Source organism: Salmo salar, chromosome ssa03 (genome assembly GCF_905237065.1).
Source record: "Salmo salar chromosome ssa03, Ssal_v3.1, whole genome shotgun sequence".
NCBI classification, from domain to species: domain Eukaryota; kingdom Metazoa; phylum Chordata; class Actinopteri; order Salmoniformes; family Salmonidae; genus Salmo; species Salmo salar.
In genome coordinates, this window is record NC_059444.1 from 26,938,807 (window position 1) to 26,955,596 (window position 16,790).

The 16,790-nt window shown below is 43.9% G+C and overlaps 1 protein-coding gene across 4 annotated transcripts in view; it reads right to left on the reverse strand.

The window, feature by feature from the left end:
• Window positions 1-16,790, reverse strand: part of LOC106599307 (catenin delta-2) — a 105,354-nt gene that overhangs the window by 27,020 nt on the left and 61,544 nt on the right. For all 4 annotated transcript variants that reach the window (XM_045714683.1, XM_014190470.2, XM_014190471.2 and 1 more), the window contains 2 exons: window positions 6,375-6,507; window positions 2,344-2,557 (listed from right to left, as the gene is read on the reverse strand). In XM_045714683.1, the coding sequence (XP_045570639.1) occupies window positions 2,344-2,557; window positions 6,375-6,507 (347 nt within the window). The remainder of the gene's footprint in view (window positions 1-2,343; window positions 2,558-6,374; window positions 6,508-16,790) is intronic.

The window sequence follows — 16,790 nt, forward strand, 5'->3', positions numbered from 1 at the left end:
TCTTATCAGTCATGTCGGGATGTTTTCCTTGTGGTCTGCTCTGCATCTAAATAACTAGCTGCGTTGCTCATAATTAGTGGAAACAGTAATCTTACAGAGAGCATCACTTTACCGCGCTCGGGGCGGCGCACAGCATTTCTGTGTTTTCAAAAATGAAAGGGCTGCTGCCTAGAGTGGCGGCAGGCTCGGCGCATAATAACTACCTATAACATATTTTTTTATTTCGCCTGACAGATGAAAGAGGTTAATTGCCTCAGCCTTACATCATCGGGGAGGCAATGCGGTACGGGGGGTGCTAGGTGGGGAGCGAGAGCATCATTACAGGGGGAGAAAGGGGCCGTCTGCAGAACTGGACCTAAATTAACTCTACAGGGGGCCGTGGAAGGTGAGGGCACTGTGCAGGTTGTCAAGGTGACGGAAATGGAATTTGAGGAAGGAGCCTGTTGTTTTAATGTGGTTCAGGTGAGGCAGCCGCTGTGTCGTGAGCCCGCAGTCAAGTGACAAAGGACTGATTCAGTGCAGATGACGTTCTAATTAAATCAGCCACTCTATAGTGAGCCACCAGGGTACCAAATATACACGGAGTGTACAAAACATTAGGAACACCTTCCTAATATAGAGCATCCCCTTTTGCCCTCAGAACAACCTCAATTCGTCGGAGCATGGACTACAAGGTGTTGAAAGCGTTCCACAGGGATGCTGGCCCATGTTGACTCCAATGCTTCCCACAGTGTCAAGTTGGCTGGATGTCATTTGAGTGTTGGATCATTCTTGATACACACGGAAAACTGTCTAGCGTGAAAAACCCAGCAGCGTTGCAGTTCTTGACACACTCAAACCGGTACGCCTGGCACCTACTACCATATCCCGTTCAAAGGCACTTAAATATTTTATCTTTCCCATTCACCCTCTGAATGGCACACATACACAATCTCTGTCTCAATTGTATCAAGGCTTAAAAATCCTTCTTTAACCAGTCTCCTCCCCTTCATCTACACTGATTAAAGTGGATTTAATAGGTGACATCAATAAGGGGTCATAGCTTTCACCTGGATTCACCTGATCAGTCTATGTCATGGAAAGAGCAGGTGTTCCTACTGTTTTGTACACTCAGTGTAAATGTCTGTGAATTGTTGTCTGTAGATGGCTGTACATTTCTACATTTCAATCTCATCCAACTACTCTACTTTTCAATTAATTTACTCCAAGAACTACAGAAGGACAAGTTGATTAACCATAATCCAGCACGACCATATCTCATCCACCCCTCCACTAAACGAGACTAATTGCGTCCTGGCTGCGTAAGTGCAGCGACATGGGTTCCTGTTCGATGTCACTTGGAGTCCAGGACACAATCCACATCTCTAATCTCAGGAGACAAGAAATCCGCCATTTAAAAGAGCTTTATTCCCGCTAAATAATCATCTTTAGCTCCCGGGGGGGGGGGGGGGGGTTGCTAGAGCAGCACAGAAAACAACAACCTGGTTTGGCTTCCTGTGATGTCATAAACCGCCGCTACCGCTTCCCTAAGTAAGGTGCCTCCTGGCAGTCGGTGGCACGGGGAAGGCTGGGAAATGGAGAGAAACGGGTAAATAGTCCCGTTAATCCATGCCCAGTCACAGAGAGGGGAGAGGAGGCGCAGGCGGTCACTGTGACTCTGATTTAAACAGCCAGAAGAGAAGAAGTGAAGAGGCAGAATTCCTCTGGGCCGGGAAGGTTTTCTGATGCCTGATTCATTTGTGACAGGAGGGACTCTGTGTTCCGCGCGTTGAACTGCTTTCTCATTTATATGGTAATCTCCTTTAAGACAGCACCAGCACAAACCATTTATTTCCAAAGCGTTTCCAGGCTCAGAATCCTCTCTACAGTAAAAAAATAAATAATAAAATAATGCCCTCTATAAACATGACTAGGGGATTTAACCTCTCACTTGTTATTGACTAAGTACATTTAGGCAATGTTTCAATTAGAACAGCTCTCCTTTAATAGATAATAGCACCATGCAAGTATTACATCATATTGTATTTAATCAAATATAGGAATTTTCCATCCAGTAAGTCATTTGCGGATATTAGTTTTAACCACTGCTTAACCACTACTAAGGATGTTGATGTGAAAAGTCCCTTTGTGATTCTTCACCACTATAGCCTTCAGTAGTTGTTAGTTATCCAGCTCCCAGTACCAATGTCCTGTTAAATTCAGCTTGTGTATAAACTCTAGATATAAGCATCCAGGTAAAATGCTTAATAACTGGCTATAAGCAGGTATGAGCCTTTATAATGTCATATAGCAAGGCTATGTTATGTCTCTCTTTGTAAAAACTTAGCACCAAACTCTGTGTACCTGTAAGCAGCTCCCTGATCTCCACATCGGTGGTCTTCCTCAGAAGGCGGACCAGGGCTGGAATCCCCCCACAGTTCTTCAGGGCGATCTTGTTGTCATCGTTGGCCTTTCCGTACACCAGGTTCCTCAGAGCTCCACAGGCGCTGCGGTGCACGTCGGTCATCCTGTGGTCCAGCAGATCCACCAGCAGCTGGATTCCTCCCTGCCTTCGGATCTGGCGAGAGGAACAGTGAGAGGAGAGAAAAGGAGGACGTTAGTGGATCATAACGAATCGATCAAGACTCGATCAAAATGAATAGATAGACAAAGAACAGTACAAACATGCATGCAATAGTGTAGCTAGCTACTGTTCTATACAGTTCAATTTTACAAACTTTCTGCCATTGAAGTCATCTATAGTTTTCAGTATGGACAACAATATCCCTGGAGGCATCCCTATGAATCCTGTTCTTTATTTCACTCAGGTACCTTTCCTCTATAAATCATCTAGAGCCAGATTAGACAGTTCCTTCCTCCCTCATTACTCTAGAGCAGGGGTCCTCAAATCCTACCCTACGAGGTCCGGAGCCTGCTGGTTTTCTGTTCTACCTAATAATTCATTGCACTCATCTGGTGTCCCAGGTCTAAATTAGTCCCTGATTAGAGGGGAACAATGAAAAGACGCAGTGGAAGTGGCTTCGAGGTCCACAGCTGAGCTTGAAGGCTCTAGAGTCACGTGGCTGCATATTAGTGCTGAGCGATTAGTGCTTTTTGAGGTCGGTTCAGTTTCGGTTCGATTATAAAAAATATTTATGTTTAATTATTTACATTAAATGCGCTATGCATTATGTGGGTTGAATGCTGTAACAACACAGAATAAACCAATTAAATAAAAGTCCCATGATGGTAGTGACTGTCTATTACTGCTTATCACTTACTAATCATATTGTATTCACATTACTTTAATAAAATATAACACATTTGTTTATTTGATGACTTTATTATTTCATTCCAAATCATCATATCATCTCTATAGAGCTGCTTCCTATGCTGTCTGACAAAATCACTATTTTCTTCAAAGTAAATAAGGCATACTTTTATGAATGCTTAATACCGACTATCAATCACTTAGATCATGTATTTTCAGGTAGAGATACTTTGCAAAGCAACAGCTGCTCTCTATATTACCTCACGATCGCGCATTCTTCTGTCTTCCGTAGCAGGCGTAAAAGAAACACAGACCGGACAAGTAGATACGCAATGGATCATGGTCATTGTAGTTATACGTTTTCTGCGCTAAACTATGTAGAATATTGGCCTGTTGGAAACTACAACTAACTCCCAACTACATAGCAAAGTTTAGACTGGATTGATTTATCTCTAGAAAAATGGTGCAATGTGTGCATTGAGCTCACAGAAGAAAAAAAACTAACTAAATGGAATTCAAATAATTCAACCAACGTCGGTCAGTTGTTTAAAAAATGAAAAATAACAGACATTTTGGTTAATCTGCACACAGACAGACATGCCAAGGAAACACTGTCACAGAGAGACAGAGGACAGAGTGACATATTGACAGAGGAAGTGAGATAAGACGACCAGGTAGAGTGTCACAAACATACGTACAGACGTGTGCGTACGCACGCACACCAGAGGAGTGGTGCCAACAGTCAGCAGATGTGCTGCTAGGCCCAACAGAATGGATCAGCACTGCTGCTCTTGCTGTCCATCTCAACTCCAATTAAACACAGAGGAGAAAAACCATTACAAATCAGAGCCTGTTTATCTGAGTGCTCTGTTGGCAAAGGTGATAGACACTGGCTCACAAGATTGCAGGCTACATACAGTACATGCTGCCATTATTCAGAGCATGCCTTCTATTCCCTGCTGTTTATGAAGACACTGACTTACTATACAAATCTCCCTCCTTCATCTCCATTGCTCTACTGTTACTAAAATAGAGTGCCCATTAAGTAGTCATTTCCTTCACACAGCCTTCTGCTCCAAAAATAACCAAGATACTGCTAGGCGAGACAAGGTACCATGATGACACACACAGCTAACGTGCATCGCCTCGCAGTACTATAAATACACCACATGACCAGAAGTATGTGGACACCTGCTTGTCAAACGTCTCATTCCAAAATCATGGGCATTAATATGGAGTTGTCCCCCTTTTGCTGCTATAACTAGATGTTGGAACATTGCTGCGGGGACTTGCTTCCCTTCAGCCATAAGAGCATTAGTGAGGTCGGGGACTGATGTTGGGCGATTAGGCCTGGCTCGCAGTCGGTGTTCCAATTCATCCCAAAGGTGTTCAATGGGGTTGAGGTCAGGGCTCTGTGCAGGCCAGTCAAATTCTCCCACACCAATCTCGACAAACCATTTCTGTATAACCTCGTGCAAAGGGGCATTGTCATGCTGAAACAGGAAAGGGCCTTCCCCAAAGTGTTGCCACAAAGTTGAAAGCACAGAATCGTCTAGAATGTCATTGTATGCTGTAGCGTTAAGATTTCCCTTCACTGGAACTAAGGGGCCTAGCCCGAACCATGAAAAACAGCCCCAGACCATTATTCCTCCTCCACCAAACTTTACAGTTGGCACTATGCATTGGGGCAGGTAGCGTTCTCCTGGCTTCCACCAAACCTAGATTTGTCCGTCGGACTGCCAGATGGTGAAGTGTGATTCATCACTCCAGAGAACGTGTTTCCACTGCTCCAGAGTCCAATGGCAGTGAGCTTTACACCATTCCAGCTGACGCTTGGCATTGCGCATGGTGATCTTAGACTTGTGTGCGGCTGCTCGGCCATGGAAACCCATTTCATGAAGCTCCCGACGAACAGTTCTTGTGCTGATGTTGCTTCCAGAGGCAGTTTGGAACTCAGTAGTGAGTGTTGCAAACGAGGACAGACAATTTTTACACGCTACAAGCTACAGCACTCGGCGGTCCCGTTTTGTGTGCTTGTGTGACCCACCACTTCAAAACTGAGCCGTTGTTGCTCCTAGACGTTTCCACTTCACAATAACAGCACTTACAGTTGACCTGGGCAGCTCTAGCAGGGAAGACATTTGACGAACTGACTTGTTGGAAAGGTGGCATCCTATGACGGTGCCACGTTGAAAGTCACTGAGCTCTTCAGTAAAGCCATTCTACTGCTAATGTTTATCTATGGAGATTGCATGGCTGTGTGCTCGATTTTATACACCTGTCAGCAACGGGCTGAAATAGCCAAATCCACTAATTTGAAGGGGTGTCCACATACTTTTGTATACATAGTATATCACTGTATGTGTGTCTATATTTGTATGTGTGTATGCATATGTGTGTGATTGCCAAGGTGTGTGTGTGGTGTGTGTGTGGTGTGTGTGTGTGTGTGTGTGGAGTGTGTGTCTGCCCATGTTGCCTGTGATATATCTGTCTGAGAGAGGCGATGAGATGAGCGTCAGCAGTGTTCCAGGAAAAGGTATCAGCTGACCTAATGACTTTCTTCCAATCCCTCCAAGACAGCATCTCACTTGCAACTCATCCCTCCATCTCCACCTCTCACCATCCCTATACCTCACCATCCCTCCATCTCACCATCCCTCCACCTCACCCAGCCAATGTCCCCACATATCACACACAGATATGACACCACCAAGCTATCCAACATTAGGGTGAGGAAAGTCAGGTGAGGCAAGATCAGGCAATACTATCTGACCACTAATGTGAGGAGAATTCACAATTCTAGCACCTGGGATAGATCCTGAGCTAGAATTGTAAATTATTCTCAAAAAAGGTTTCACAAAAGGTATAGATTTTAGATGATGTACTGAACATGAAGGTGGAGGCGGATTTTGCTATATTTCACAAGTTTCAAATGAAACAACAGCTGCCCAGGGCCATCCCACTGACTGATTCTGACTTTCTTTAAGCCCAGTGTGTTAGCCACGGATTTAACAACTTCATGGGGCCTATACATTTCATAATATGTAGCAGTGGATGCAGGTGTCCCCGCTATCACATGGCAGTAGAAATGTATGAGTAGCCATATCGGCCTGGTGCAGGTTACCTCAGACTTGATCTTGTTGTCTCCGAAGCACAGGTGTTGGAGGTAGGCTGCAGCGTTGGACTGGACTGAGGGGAACTGGTGTTGCAGCATCTGAATCACCTCAGGCAGCTCTGGGTCTCTCCAGCCAAACTCCCTGTAGGGGACCACAGGAAACACGGGGATGAATGCAGAACACCACTGGATCTGTACAGGCATCCGCATCCTAAATGGCACCCTATTTAGTGCACTACTTTTGACCAGGGCCCATAAGGCAGTGCACCACATAGGGAATAGGGTGCCATTTGGAACTCAGAACAAGCATTGCAATACAGTGCTAAACAAAACACTCACTCACTGTCTATTATACTGCAATCTTCAATCTATCTTTTCAGATGACTGAAATCTGGTGATTACTGAACGTGGTAAATTGCAGAAGATGTTGTGGTGGTAATTCCTATAAGTGGTGTTTGGGTATAATGTAATTTCTGCATTACAGAAAATAATAAGGCACCTTTTTGTTCTCTCTTTCTTTTGAATGCCTTTGGTTTGGTTTATTGTGTGTGTAGCAGTATTCATCTATGACTACTAAGTTAGACACTAAGGCTACATTGCATTGGGTTCACTTACAGAGCAGAAAAACAACGTGACACATGACATGGGCATTGTCCATTTAAAACAAAACATCGGCATGACTAATGAACAACGTAGTGTGCTTGTTGAGCATGAAAAAGCTTGAGTGTGTGTGACATATTTGCCAAACAAACCACCCCCATAGCACATGGTCTAGTGTGAAAAAAAAAATACATTTTAGTTCTAAGAGATATTCAAATCAAGAACAAGGCTTGTTTTCTATTCCCACAAGTTCTGAATTAAATCATTCAGCAGAGAATGATAAAGGCTAGAACTGAATCCCTGCTCTTGGCGAATGAGAGGAATGAGAGATACTTTCATCCAGCATTATCCTCTGGCGATGCTAGCTATGGCGCTTTAGTGCGTTAGCCTGAGGCTAGCTATGGACTGTCAGAGCCCCCTGTCATCCCCCTGACCACTGTGTTACCCCACACCCCACTACCACACCTCTCTTATCGGCACACCTACAGAGACAGACAGACAAAGAGGCAGAGACAGAGAGAGAAAGAGAGAGACACACTGGTGCAAAGGCAGCACCCTCCCTGTACACACCTTCTAGCACCTGTCCAACCTCAAACCATCACAGCTGTCTGCAATCAGGCCTTTCAGTTTGTCAGTTAGCTCTCTCACTGACAACACAGATGCCCCAGTTCTGGCTTCTCAACTCCACATGTCACCGGCTCTCAAAGACCGAGAATCAATTGCATTAACGAGTGGGTTCACGTAAGAGAGAAAGAGAGAGAGAGAGAGAGAGAGTTTGGATGAGGGAGAGACATGTGCGAGAGAGAGAGAGAGGAGGGGGAAGAGAGGAAGAGAAATGTGAGAAGGAGGGAGATGAGGGGGGAATAGAGAGATGTGAGAGAGAAGGAGAGATGTGTGATGAGAGGGAGAGAGAGAGCAAGCGAGAGAGAGGGTGTGAGAGAGATGAAAACTAGGAACACAGAGCTAATTCTGATCCAAAAGGCTTGGAAGCTGCGGAGCTGCCACAGTCAGTGATGTACACACTCCGACGGCTAAGAGCCTCAGGAACATTTAATCTCCTCACAATCCTTCTCCCAGCAATACCAACCATTACTAACGTGAGCAAGGGAGAAATGGAAGAGGCCATGACCATTTACAAAGAAAGAGAAATGTTTACTTTCAGAAAGGTCAACGGAGGGATGGGGGTCTAGTTGGGATTCTCTCGGACCTCGATCACATAAAACAAAACCCAGAGAAATAAAACACCAGGAAGCCCAGCTCTCAATGTCTCTTCTGAGCCTCTTCAGAACTGTCACAATGAAAGTGGTGTTTCAAACGGTAGGGGAGCAGTGTACCAACCAAACACTGTGGAATATCATTCTATTTCCAGAATACATGGGCAGTTGCCAAGACTCCCTGCACCCTTCTACCAAGTATCTGAACCCCACACTAGTGAGCACTGGGCATGCTCAGTGGAGTTCCGGCATTGGCTAGGCTCCACTGTTACCCAACTGAGCACTTATTGTTGAGTGATTGGAGCTGACTGGTGTGCAGTCGTCAGAAATGATTGCCCGTGAATATAATTCATCAAAGGGAATGAATGCAGAGGAGCGGGGAGGGATTGAGATCCTTTTGTTTCAAAAAATTGACCAATGGGAGAAAGAATGTTTCAAAAGTAGATTTTTTTTCTCCTCTCATCGCTGATGATTATGAAGCTTGTTCACATAGTCTGTGGTGTGTCCCTGTGAGGCATGGTTGCACTAGCAAAAACTTTAATCCATAGCCATATTAATCTGTCTATTAACCAGTGGTGTATTTACTGTCACGTCCTGACCAGTAAAGGGGTTATTTGTTATTATAGTTTGGTCAGGACGTGGCAGGGGGTATTTGTTTTATATGGTTTTGAGTGTGTGTTTATGTAGAGGGGCGTTTGATATATGTATTCCGGGGTTTTTGGTTTAGTTCTATGTTGTATAGTTCTATGTCTGTTCTAGGGTATTTAGATCTATGTTTAGGTAATTGGGATTGGGGCTTTCAATTGAAGGCAGCTGGTTATCGTTGCCTCTGATTGAAGGTCCTATATTTAGGAGTATGTTTGTTATGGGTATTGTAGGAGGTTGTTCTTTGCACTGCTGTGGTTTGCCTGCAAGACTGTTAGTTAGTTAGTTCGTTCGTTTCTTGTTTTGTTTAATAAGTGTTCACAAATAAAGTTGCGATGAGCACTCGACCCGCTGCGCCTTGGTCCATTCACTACGACGGTCGTGACAATTTACAGTATATTCAGAAAGTCTTCAGACCCCTTGATGTTTTCCACATTTTGTTACATTACAGCCTTATTCTAAAATTGATTGAAGTCTTCTTGGTTATGACGCTACAAGCTTGGCACACCTGTATTTGGGGAGTTTCTCCCATTCTTCTCTGCAGATCCTCTCAAGCTCTATCAGGTTGGATGGGAAGCGTTGCTGCTCCAGAGATGTTTGATCAGGTTCAAGTCCAGGCTCTGACTGGGCTACTCAAGAACATTCAGAAACCTGTCCCGAAGTCACTCCTGCATTGTCTTGGCTGTGTGCTTAGCATTGTTGTCCTGTTGGAAGGTGAACCTTCACCCCAGTCTGAGGTCCTGAGCGCTCTGGAGCAGGTTTTCATAAAATAAAATAAAATAAAATGTTATTTGTCACATACACATGGTTAGCAGATGTTAATGCGATTGTAGCGAAATGCTTCTGCTTCTAGTTCCCGACAGTGCAGTAATATCTAACAAGTAATCTAACAATTCCCCAACAACAACCTAATACACACAAACCTAAAGGAGTGAATGAGAATATGTACATGTAAGTATATGGATGAGCGATGGCTGAGCGGCATAGGCAAGGTGCAATAGATGGTATTAAATACAGTGTATACATGTGATATGAGTAATGTAAGATATGTAAACATTATTAAAGTGACAATATTTAGAGTGGCATTGTATAAAGTGACTAGTGATCCATTTATTAAAGTGGCCAGTGATTGGGTATTAATGTAGGCGGCAGCCTCTCTGAGTTAGTGATTGCTGTTTAGCAGTCTGATGGCATTGAGATAGAAGCTGTTTTTCAGTCTCTCGGGCCCGGCTTTGTTGCACCTGTACTGACCTCGCCTTCTGGATGGTAGCGGTGTTAATAGGCAAATATGCTCGGGTGGTTGATGTCCTTGATGATCTTTTTGGCCTTCCTGTGACATCGGGTGTTGTAGGTGTCATGGAGGGCGGTGCAGTTGCAGTACCAGGCTGTGATACAGCCCGACAGTATGCACTCGATTGTGCATCTGTAAAAGTTTGTCAGGGTTTTGAGTGACAAGCCAAATTTCTTCAGCCTCTTGAGGTTGAAGAGGTGCTGTTTGCCCCTTCTTCACCACACTGTCTGTGTGGGTGGACCATTTCAGTTTCTCTACTGCTATCCCTTCGATGTGGATAGGGGGGTGCTTCGTCTGCTGTTTCCTGAAGTCCACGATCATCTCCTTTGTTTTGTTGACGTTGAGTGAGAGGTTGTTTTCCTGACACCACACTCCGAGTGCCCTCACCCCCTCCCTGTAGGCTGTCTCATCGTTGTTGGTAATCAAGCCCACTACTGTTTGCCGTCTGCAAACTTTATGATTGAGTTGGAGGCGTGCATGGCCACACAAACGTGGGTGAACAGGGAGTACAGGAGGGGGCTGAGCACCCACCCTTATGGGGCCCCAGTGTTAAGGGTCAGCGAAGTGGAGATGTTGTTACCTACCATCACCACCTGGGGGCGGCTTGTCAGAAAGTCCAGGACCCAATTGCACAGGGCAGGGTTGAGACCCAGGGCCTCCAGCTTGATGATGAGCTTGGAGGGTACTATGGTGTTGAATGCTGAGCTGTAGTCAATGAACAGCATTCTTACATAGGTATTCCTCTTGTGCAGATTGGATAGGGCAGTGTGCAGTGTGATGGCAATTGCGTCATCTGTGGACCTGTTGGGGCGGTAGGCAAACTAAAGTGGGTCTAGGGTGGCCGGTAAGGTGGAGGTGATATGATCTTTGACTAGTCTCTCAAAGCACTTCATGATGACAGAAGTGAGTGCTACAGGGCGGTAGTCATTTAGTTCTGTTATCTTTGCCTTCTTGGGTACAGGAACAATGGTAGCCATCTTGAAACATGTGGGGACAACAGACTGGGATAGGGAGCGATTGAATATGTCCGTAAACACCCCAGCCAGCTGGTCTGTGCATGTGCTGAGGACACGGCTAGGGATGCCGTCTGGGCCAGCAGCCTTGCGAGGAGAAGGAGGGGGGGGGCAGTCCTTGTTAGCGGGCCGTGACGGTGGCACTGTATAATCATCAAAGCGGGCAAAGAAGGTGTTTAGTTTGTCTGGAAGCGTGACATCGGAGTCCATTACGTGGCTGGGTTTACTTTCGCAGTCCGGGATTTCTTGTAGACCCTGCCACATATGTCTCGTGTTTGAGCCGTTGAATTGCGACTCCACCTTGTCCCTGTACTGGCATTTTGCTTGTTTGATTGCCTTGTGGAGGGAATAACTACACTGTTTATATTCAGACATATTCCCAGACCTCTTTCCATGGTTAAATGCGGTGGATTCAGTTTTGGATTCAGCTTTCAGTTTTGTGCGAATGCCACCATCCAGTCACGGTTTATGGTTAGGGTAGGTTTTAATAGTCACAGCAGGTACAACATCTCCAATGCACTTCTTTATAAACGCACTCACAGAGTCAGCGTATTGGTCGATGTTGTTCTCAGAAGCTGACCGGAACATATTGATCTAAACAATCTTGAAGTGTGGCTTCCGATCGGTCGGACCAGAGTTGAATGGTTGTCGTCACTGGCACATCCTGTTCGAGTTTCTGCCTATAAGACGGAAAGAGGAAGATCGCATCATGGTCGGATTTGCCAAAGGGAGGACGGGAGAGGGCTTTGTATGCATCGCGGGTGTTAGAGTAGCAGTGGTCGAGGGTATTGCGCATGCGCGTAGCACAATCAATATGCTGGTAGAATTTAGGCAGCCTTGTTCTCAAATTTGCTTTGTTAAAATCCCCAGCTACAATAAATGCAGCCTCAGGATGTATGGTGTCCAGTTTGCATATAGTCCAGTAAAGTTCCTTGACGGCCGTCTTGGTGTCTGCTTGAGGGGGAATGTACACAGCTGTGACTATAACTGATAAGAATTCTCTTGGTAGGTAAAATGGCCGGCATTTGATTGTAAGGAATTCTAGATCAGGTGAGCAGAAGGACTTGAGTTCCTGTATGTTGTTTTGATTACACCATGAGTCGTTAATCATAAAGCATTCACCCCCTCCCATCCTCTTCCCAGAGAGGTGTTTATCTCTGTCAGCGCGATGCATGGAGAAGCCGGACCGGTGGCTGGACAGATTCCAACAACATATCCCGAGAGAGCCATATTTCCGTGAAACAGAGAATGTTACAATCTCTGATGTCTCTCTGGAAGGTAACCCTTGCTCGAATTTTGTCTACCTTGTTGTCAAGAGACTGGACATTGGTTAGTAGTATACTCGGGAGCGGTGGGCGGTGTGCACATCTACGGAGCCTGGCCAGGTGGCCGCTTCGTCTATTTCTATGTTTTGGTTCTAGTTTCTGTGTTTCTATGTTGTTTTTTTTGGATGATCCCCAATTGGAGGCAGCTGGTCATCGTTGTCTCTAATTGGGGATCATATTTAAGTAGTTGTTTTTCCCAACTTTATTTTGTGGGAGATTATTTTGAGTTAGTATATGTTGCACCTCTTCGTCACGGTTTGTTGTTTCTTTGTTTATAGTTTATTATATGTCTTGCATAGTTTCACAGATAAATAAATATGTGGAACGATACACACGCTGCGCCTTGGTCTTGTTCATACTACAACCGTGACAACATGCTTCATTTGTAAATTATGTCTGAGTGTTGTTGTGTGCCCTTGACTCTCCGTAAATTTAAAAAAACTTGAAAATCGTGCCATCTGGTTTGCCTTATATAAGGAATTTGAAATAATTTATACTTTTACTTTCGGCACAATTTGTGGTAAGCTCCGAAGCATTTAGAAAGCCTCGGTTTCCCATCACTAGTGCTTAGCACTGGGATTGAACACGTGACCCTCGGAGCTGGAGTCTGTGGCATAAGCTTTATACTAACTTTATCCGCAATGATATATTCCCTTTTGTGCGACCCGAGCCGTTTCTTCTATCCAGATGTTCCATTGCCTGTGTTTCCTTCCTCTCCGGCAACTGAGTTAGGAAGGATGCCTGTATCTTCGTAGTGACTGGGTGTATTGATACACCATCCAAACTGTAATTAATAACTTCACCATGCACAAAAGGATATTTAATGTCTGCTTTATTTTTACCCATCGAACAATAGATGTCCTTCTTTGCAAGGCATTGGAAAACCTCCCTGGTCTTTGTGGTTGAATCTGTTTGAAATTCACCGCTTGACTGGGGGACCTTACAGATAATTGTACGTGTGGGGTACGTATATTTAACCAAATACTTTTAGACTTTTACTCAAGTAGTATTTTACTAAGTGACTTTCACTATTACTTGAGTCATTTTCTATTATGGTATCTATACTTTTACTCAAGTGTGACAATTGGGTACTTTTTCCACCACTGCTATTAACTAGCTATTGTCTGCTATGTACAGTACTATAATGATGATTACATCTGTGCATATGAGCATTTGTAGACCAAATATAACTTGATAAAAAATTATCTAAAGATGATTTAACCTTGCATAAGTCACATATGGGTTAATTGGGCATATGGGCATATGGGTTAAATGCTCAAAGAGTTTGTGCAAACTGCTGTATGTTTAATCATATCCAATTAGGAAGTAGGTCACTCGCTGAAACATCGCCTAGAGTCATTACAGTACTGTACTGTACATAGGGTTTTAAGTTCTTAAAGAGGCAATCTGCGATTGATACATACGTTTTGGGACTTTTATATGAAAACACATGAGAGAAAAAAGAAGAAACACGCAAACTGCTCTGGCTAATATCACTGCTCTTTATTAAGCTTTATGTATCGGCCTCAAGGCCTTTGTCAGCTTTTTCATTTTTTCTTATTTAAAAAAAAAAACATGTTTTCACTTTGTCATTATGGGTATTGTGTGTAGATGGGTGAGAAAAATAAATAAATGCAATCCATTTTGAATTCAGGCTAGAACACAACAAAATGTGGAACAAGACAAAGGGTATGAATACTTTCTGAAGGCACTATAGTGCACTTCATTTGACCAGAGTCCTAGGCCATGGTCAAGAGTAGTGCACTATATAGGGAATAGGATGCCATTTCAGACCTATGTCTGTGTTAGTTTAGCTGTTTAGCCCACATGTATTGGGATACATTAGGAGGCTCTGAAACCGAATGTGACGCAAAGCTCTCAGATCCCCCAGTCTGCCAGACAGACACCGGGGCCGGGTGGATGAAGTGAACATAAACGGACCACTACAAGAGCGTCCAGGTCCAACCATTAAAATGGAGGTTATGGCTCTTATTTACAGCATCAGAGAGAGGGTAGAGCTCAGAATAGGACTCTAGTGGCCGTACTCCGTGTTGTAGTGTCTGAGATGTGGCCGATCAGACTGGATTAGCCTCAGAGGGGGAGTCCTCAAACCAACATCCTCAAGAACTCACATACACATGTACACGCATGCACTCACGTACGCATGCACGCACACTCATTTGCACTCAAACACACACACTTGCACACACACGCACGCATACACACACATGTGCACACATGCAAGCATACATGTGTGCACACACACACACTGGCCTATGACCACTGCATCTCCCTACCTAGAGCACAGTCAGACAAGCATTACTTTACTATAGAATCTTACAGAATAGCAGTAAATAAAGAAACAAATTGTGCATCCCAATGCACAGAGCAGCATATGAAAAACATAAATGCTGCTTAGCGGGTACCGTACACTAGTACCGGCCTGAATTGATGTACCGTATATTCAATGTACTCATTCATTGCCCTCAGCAGTAGCCACGCTTTTCAGCTACATTGACTGTTCTTTCTCAACCGCATTGGCCTTTCAAGAGGGCAAAGACGGATATACGACTCGGACTCTGAATCATGAACATTAGGGGACACTATCTGCAGCGGGCGGCAGTATGATCAAATCCAGCCTCTCACCCTCATCACATAACCACAGCCACAAAGGTTACGTAGGCTCATCGATTCCTTAGGGACTAGTGCTGTGTTTGCCAGTTCACTTCTTCATTAGAGAATTACCCAAGGGCCATTATTCATCCAAACGGCTGTGTAACTGCCTATGATAATGCCACTGTCCTCACATCTCATCTCATCCTCCCTCTTTAATCTCACACCACAGCCCTGAAAGCTATAAAAGAGAGAAGCATCGCTCAGTCAAATGACCTGAAAACGTCATATGCTAACTTTGGTTAGTACATTTTATTTTACTCTAATTCCATACATGTACAGTACCTTCAGAAAGTATTCACACCCCTTGACTTTTTCCACATTTTGCTGTGTTACAGTCTGAATTAAAAACACATCCTGTTTTCAGTAAGCCACTAAAGTAAAACTGCAAGAAATGTGGCAAAGAAATTTAACTTTAGGTCGTAAAAACAAAGCCATATGTTTGGGGCAAATCCAACACAACTCACCACTGAGTACTACTCTCCATATTGTATATTCAAACATAGTGGTGGCTGCATCATGTTATGGGTATGCTTGTAATCGTTAAGGACTGGGGAGTTGTTCCAGGATAAAAAATAAATGCAGAGAATGGAGCTAAGTACAAGCAAAATCCTAGAGGAAAACCTGGTTCAGTCTGCTTTCCACCAGACACTAGGAGTTGAATTCACCTTGCAGCAGGACAATATCCTAAAACACAAGGTCAAATTTACACTGGAGTTGCTTACCAAGACGATAGTGAATGTTCCTGAGTGGCCAAGTTACAGATTTGACTTAAATATGCTTGTAAATCTATGGCAAGACCTGAAAATGGTTGTCTAGCAATGATCAACAACCAATTTGACAGAGCTAGAAGAATTTTGAAAAGTGGCAAATGATGACAAATGTTGCACAAACCAGTTGTGGAAAGCTCTTAGAGACTTACTCTAACATGTATTGACTCAGGGGGTTAAACACTCATCTAATTAAGATATATAGTATTAGTGGGGGGGTTTTTCATTTTATTTTTTTTACAAATGTTAGAATTGTTCCACTTTGACATAAGAGTATTTCGTGTAGATCGTTGACAAATAAATTCAATAAAATCCATTTTAATCCCACTTGTAACACAACAAAATGTGGAAAAAGTCAGGGGGTATGAATACTTTCTGAAGGCACTGTATATTTATCTTTTTATCTATTTGTCAGTGTTGGTACTGTAGTTTCTGAAATGTTGTCTATGTGTGTATTCCCATCGCAACGCTCTCAGTGCTTTGAAGCAGAAAAGAGCGGTTTGCATAACACTTCACATGAGTTACATATCTGGGATCCAAATGGACTGATTCACAGTGATGAGCTTCGTCCTCTCAGGAACAAACGACTGACTGATCAAAGAATCTGCTGATTTACAACCGAACCGGCCAAGTCAACGAGCTCTCTCTATCTCTCTCTCACACAGCACTGGGATAGCAGACTGGCATGTCTATAGCATGCATTCTAGAGTAGTGTGAAGAGTAGTCAACTCCCTAAGCTGGCCTTCCAACAGCCTTCCTTTACTGAGGACTAAAATGGTAGCTTTTAACTTTAAACGCCACTCATTTTGTAAGAGCGCATGCTATTGTAGTCATTTTCTCAAGGTCTCCCTCATGTCATCTCTAAAAATCATACGGCAAAACGTTCCAGCTTGG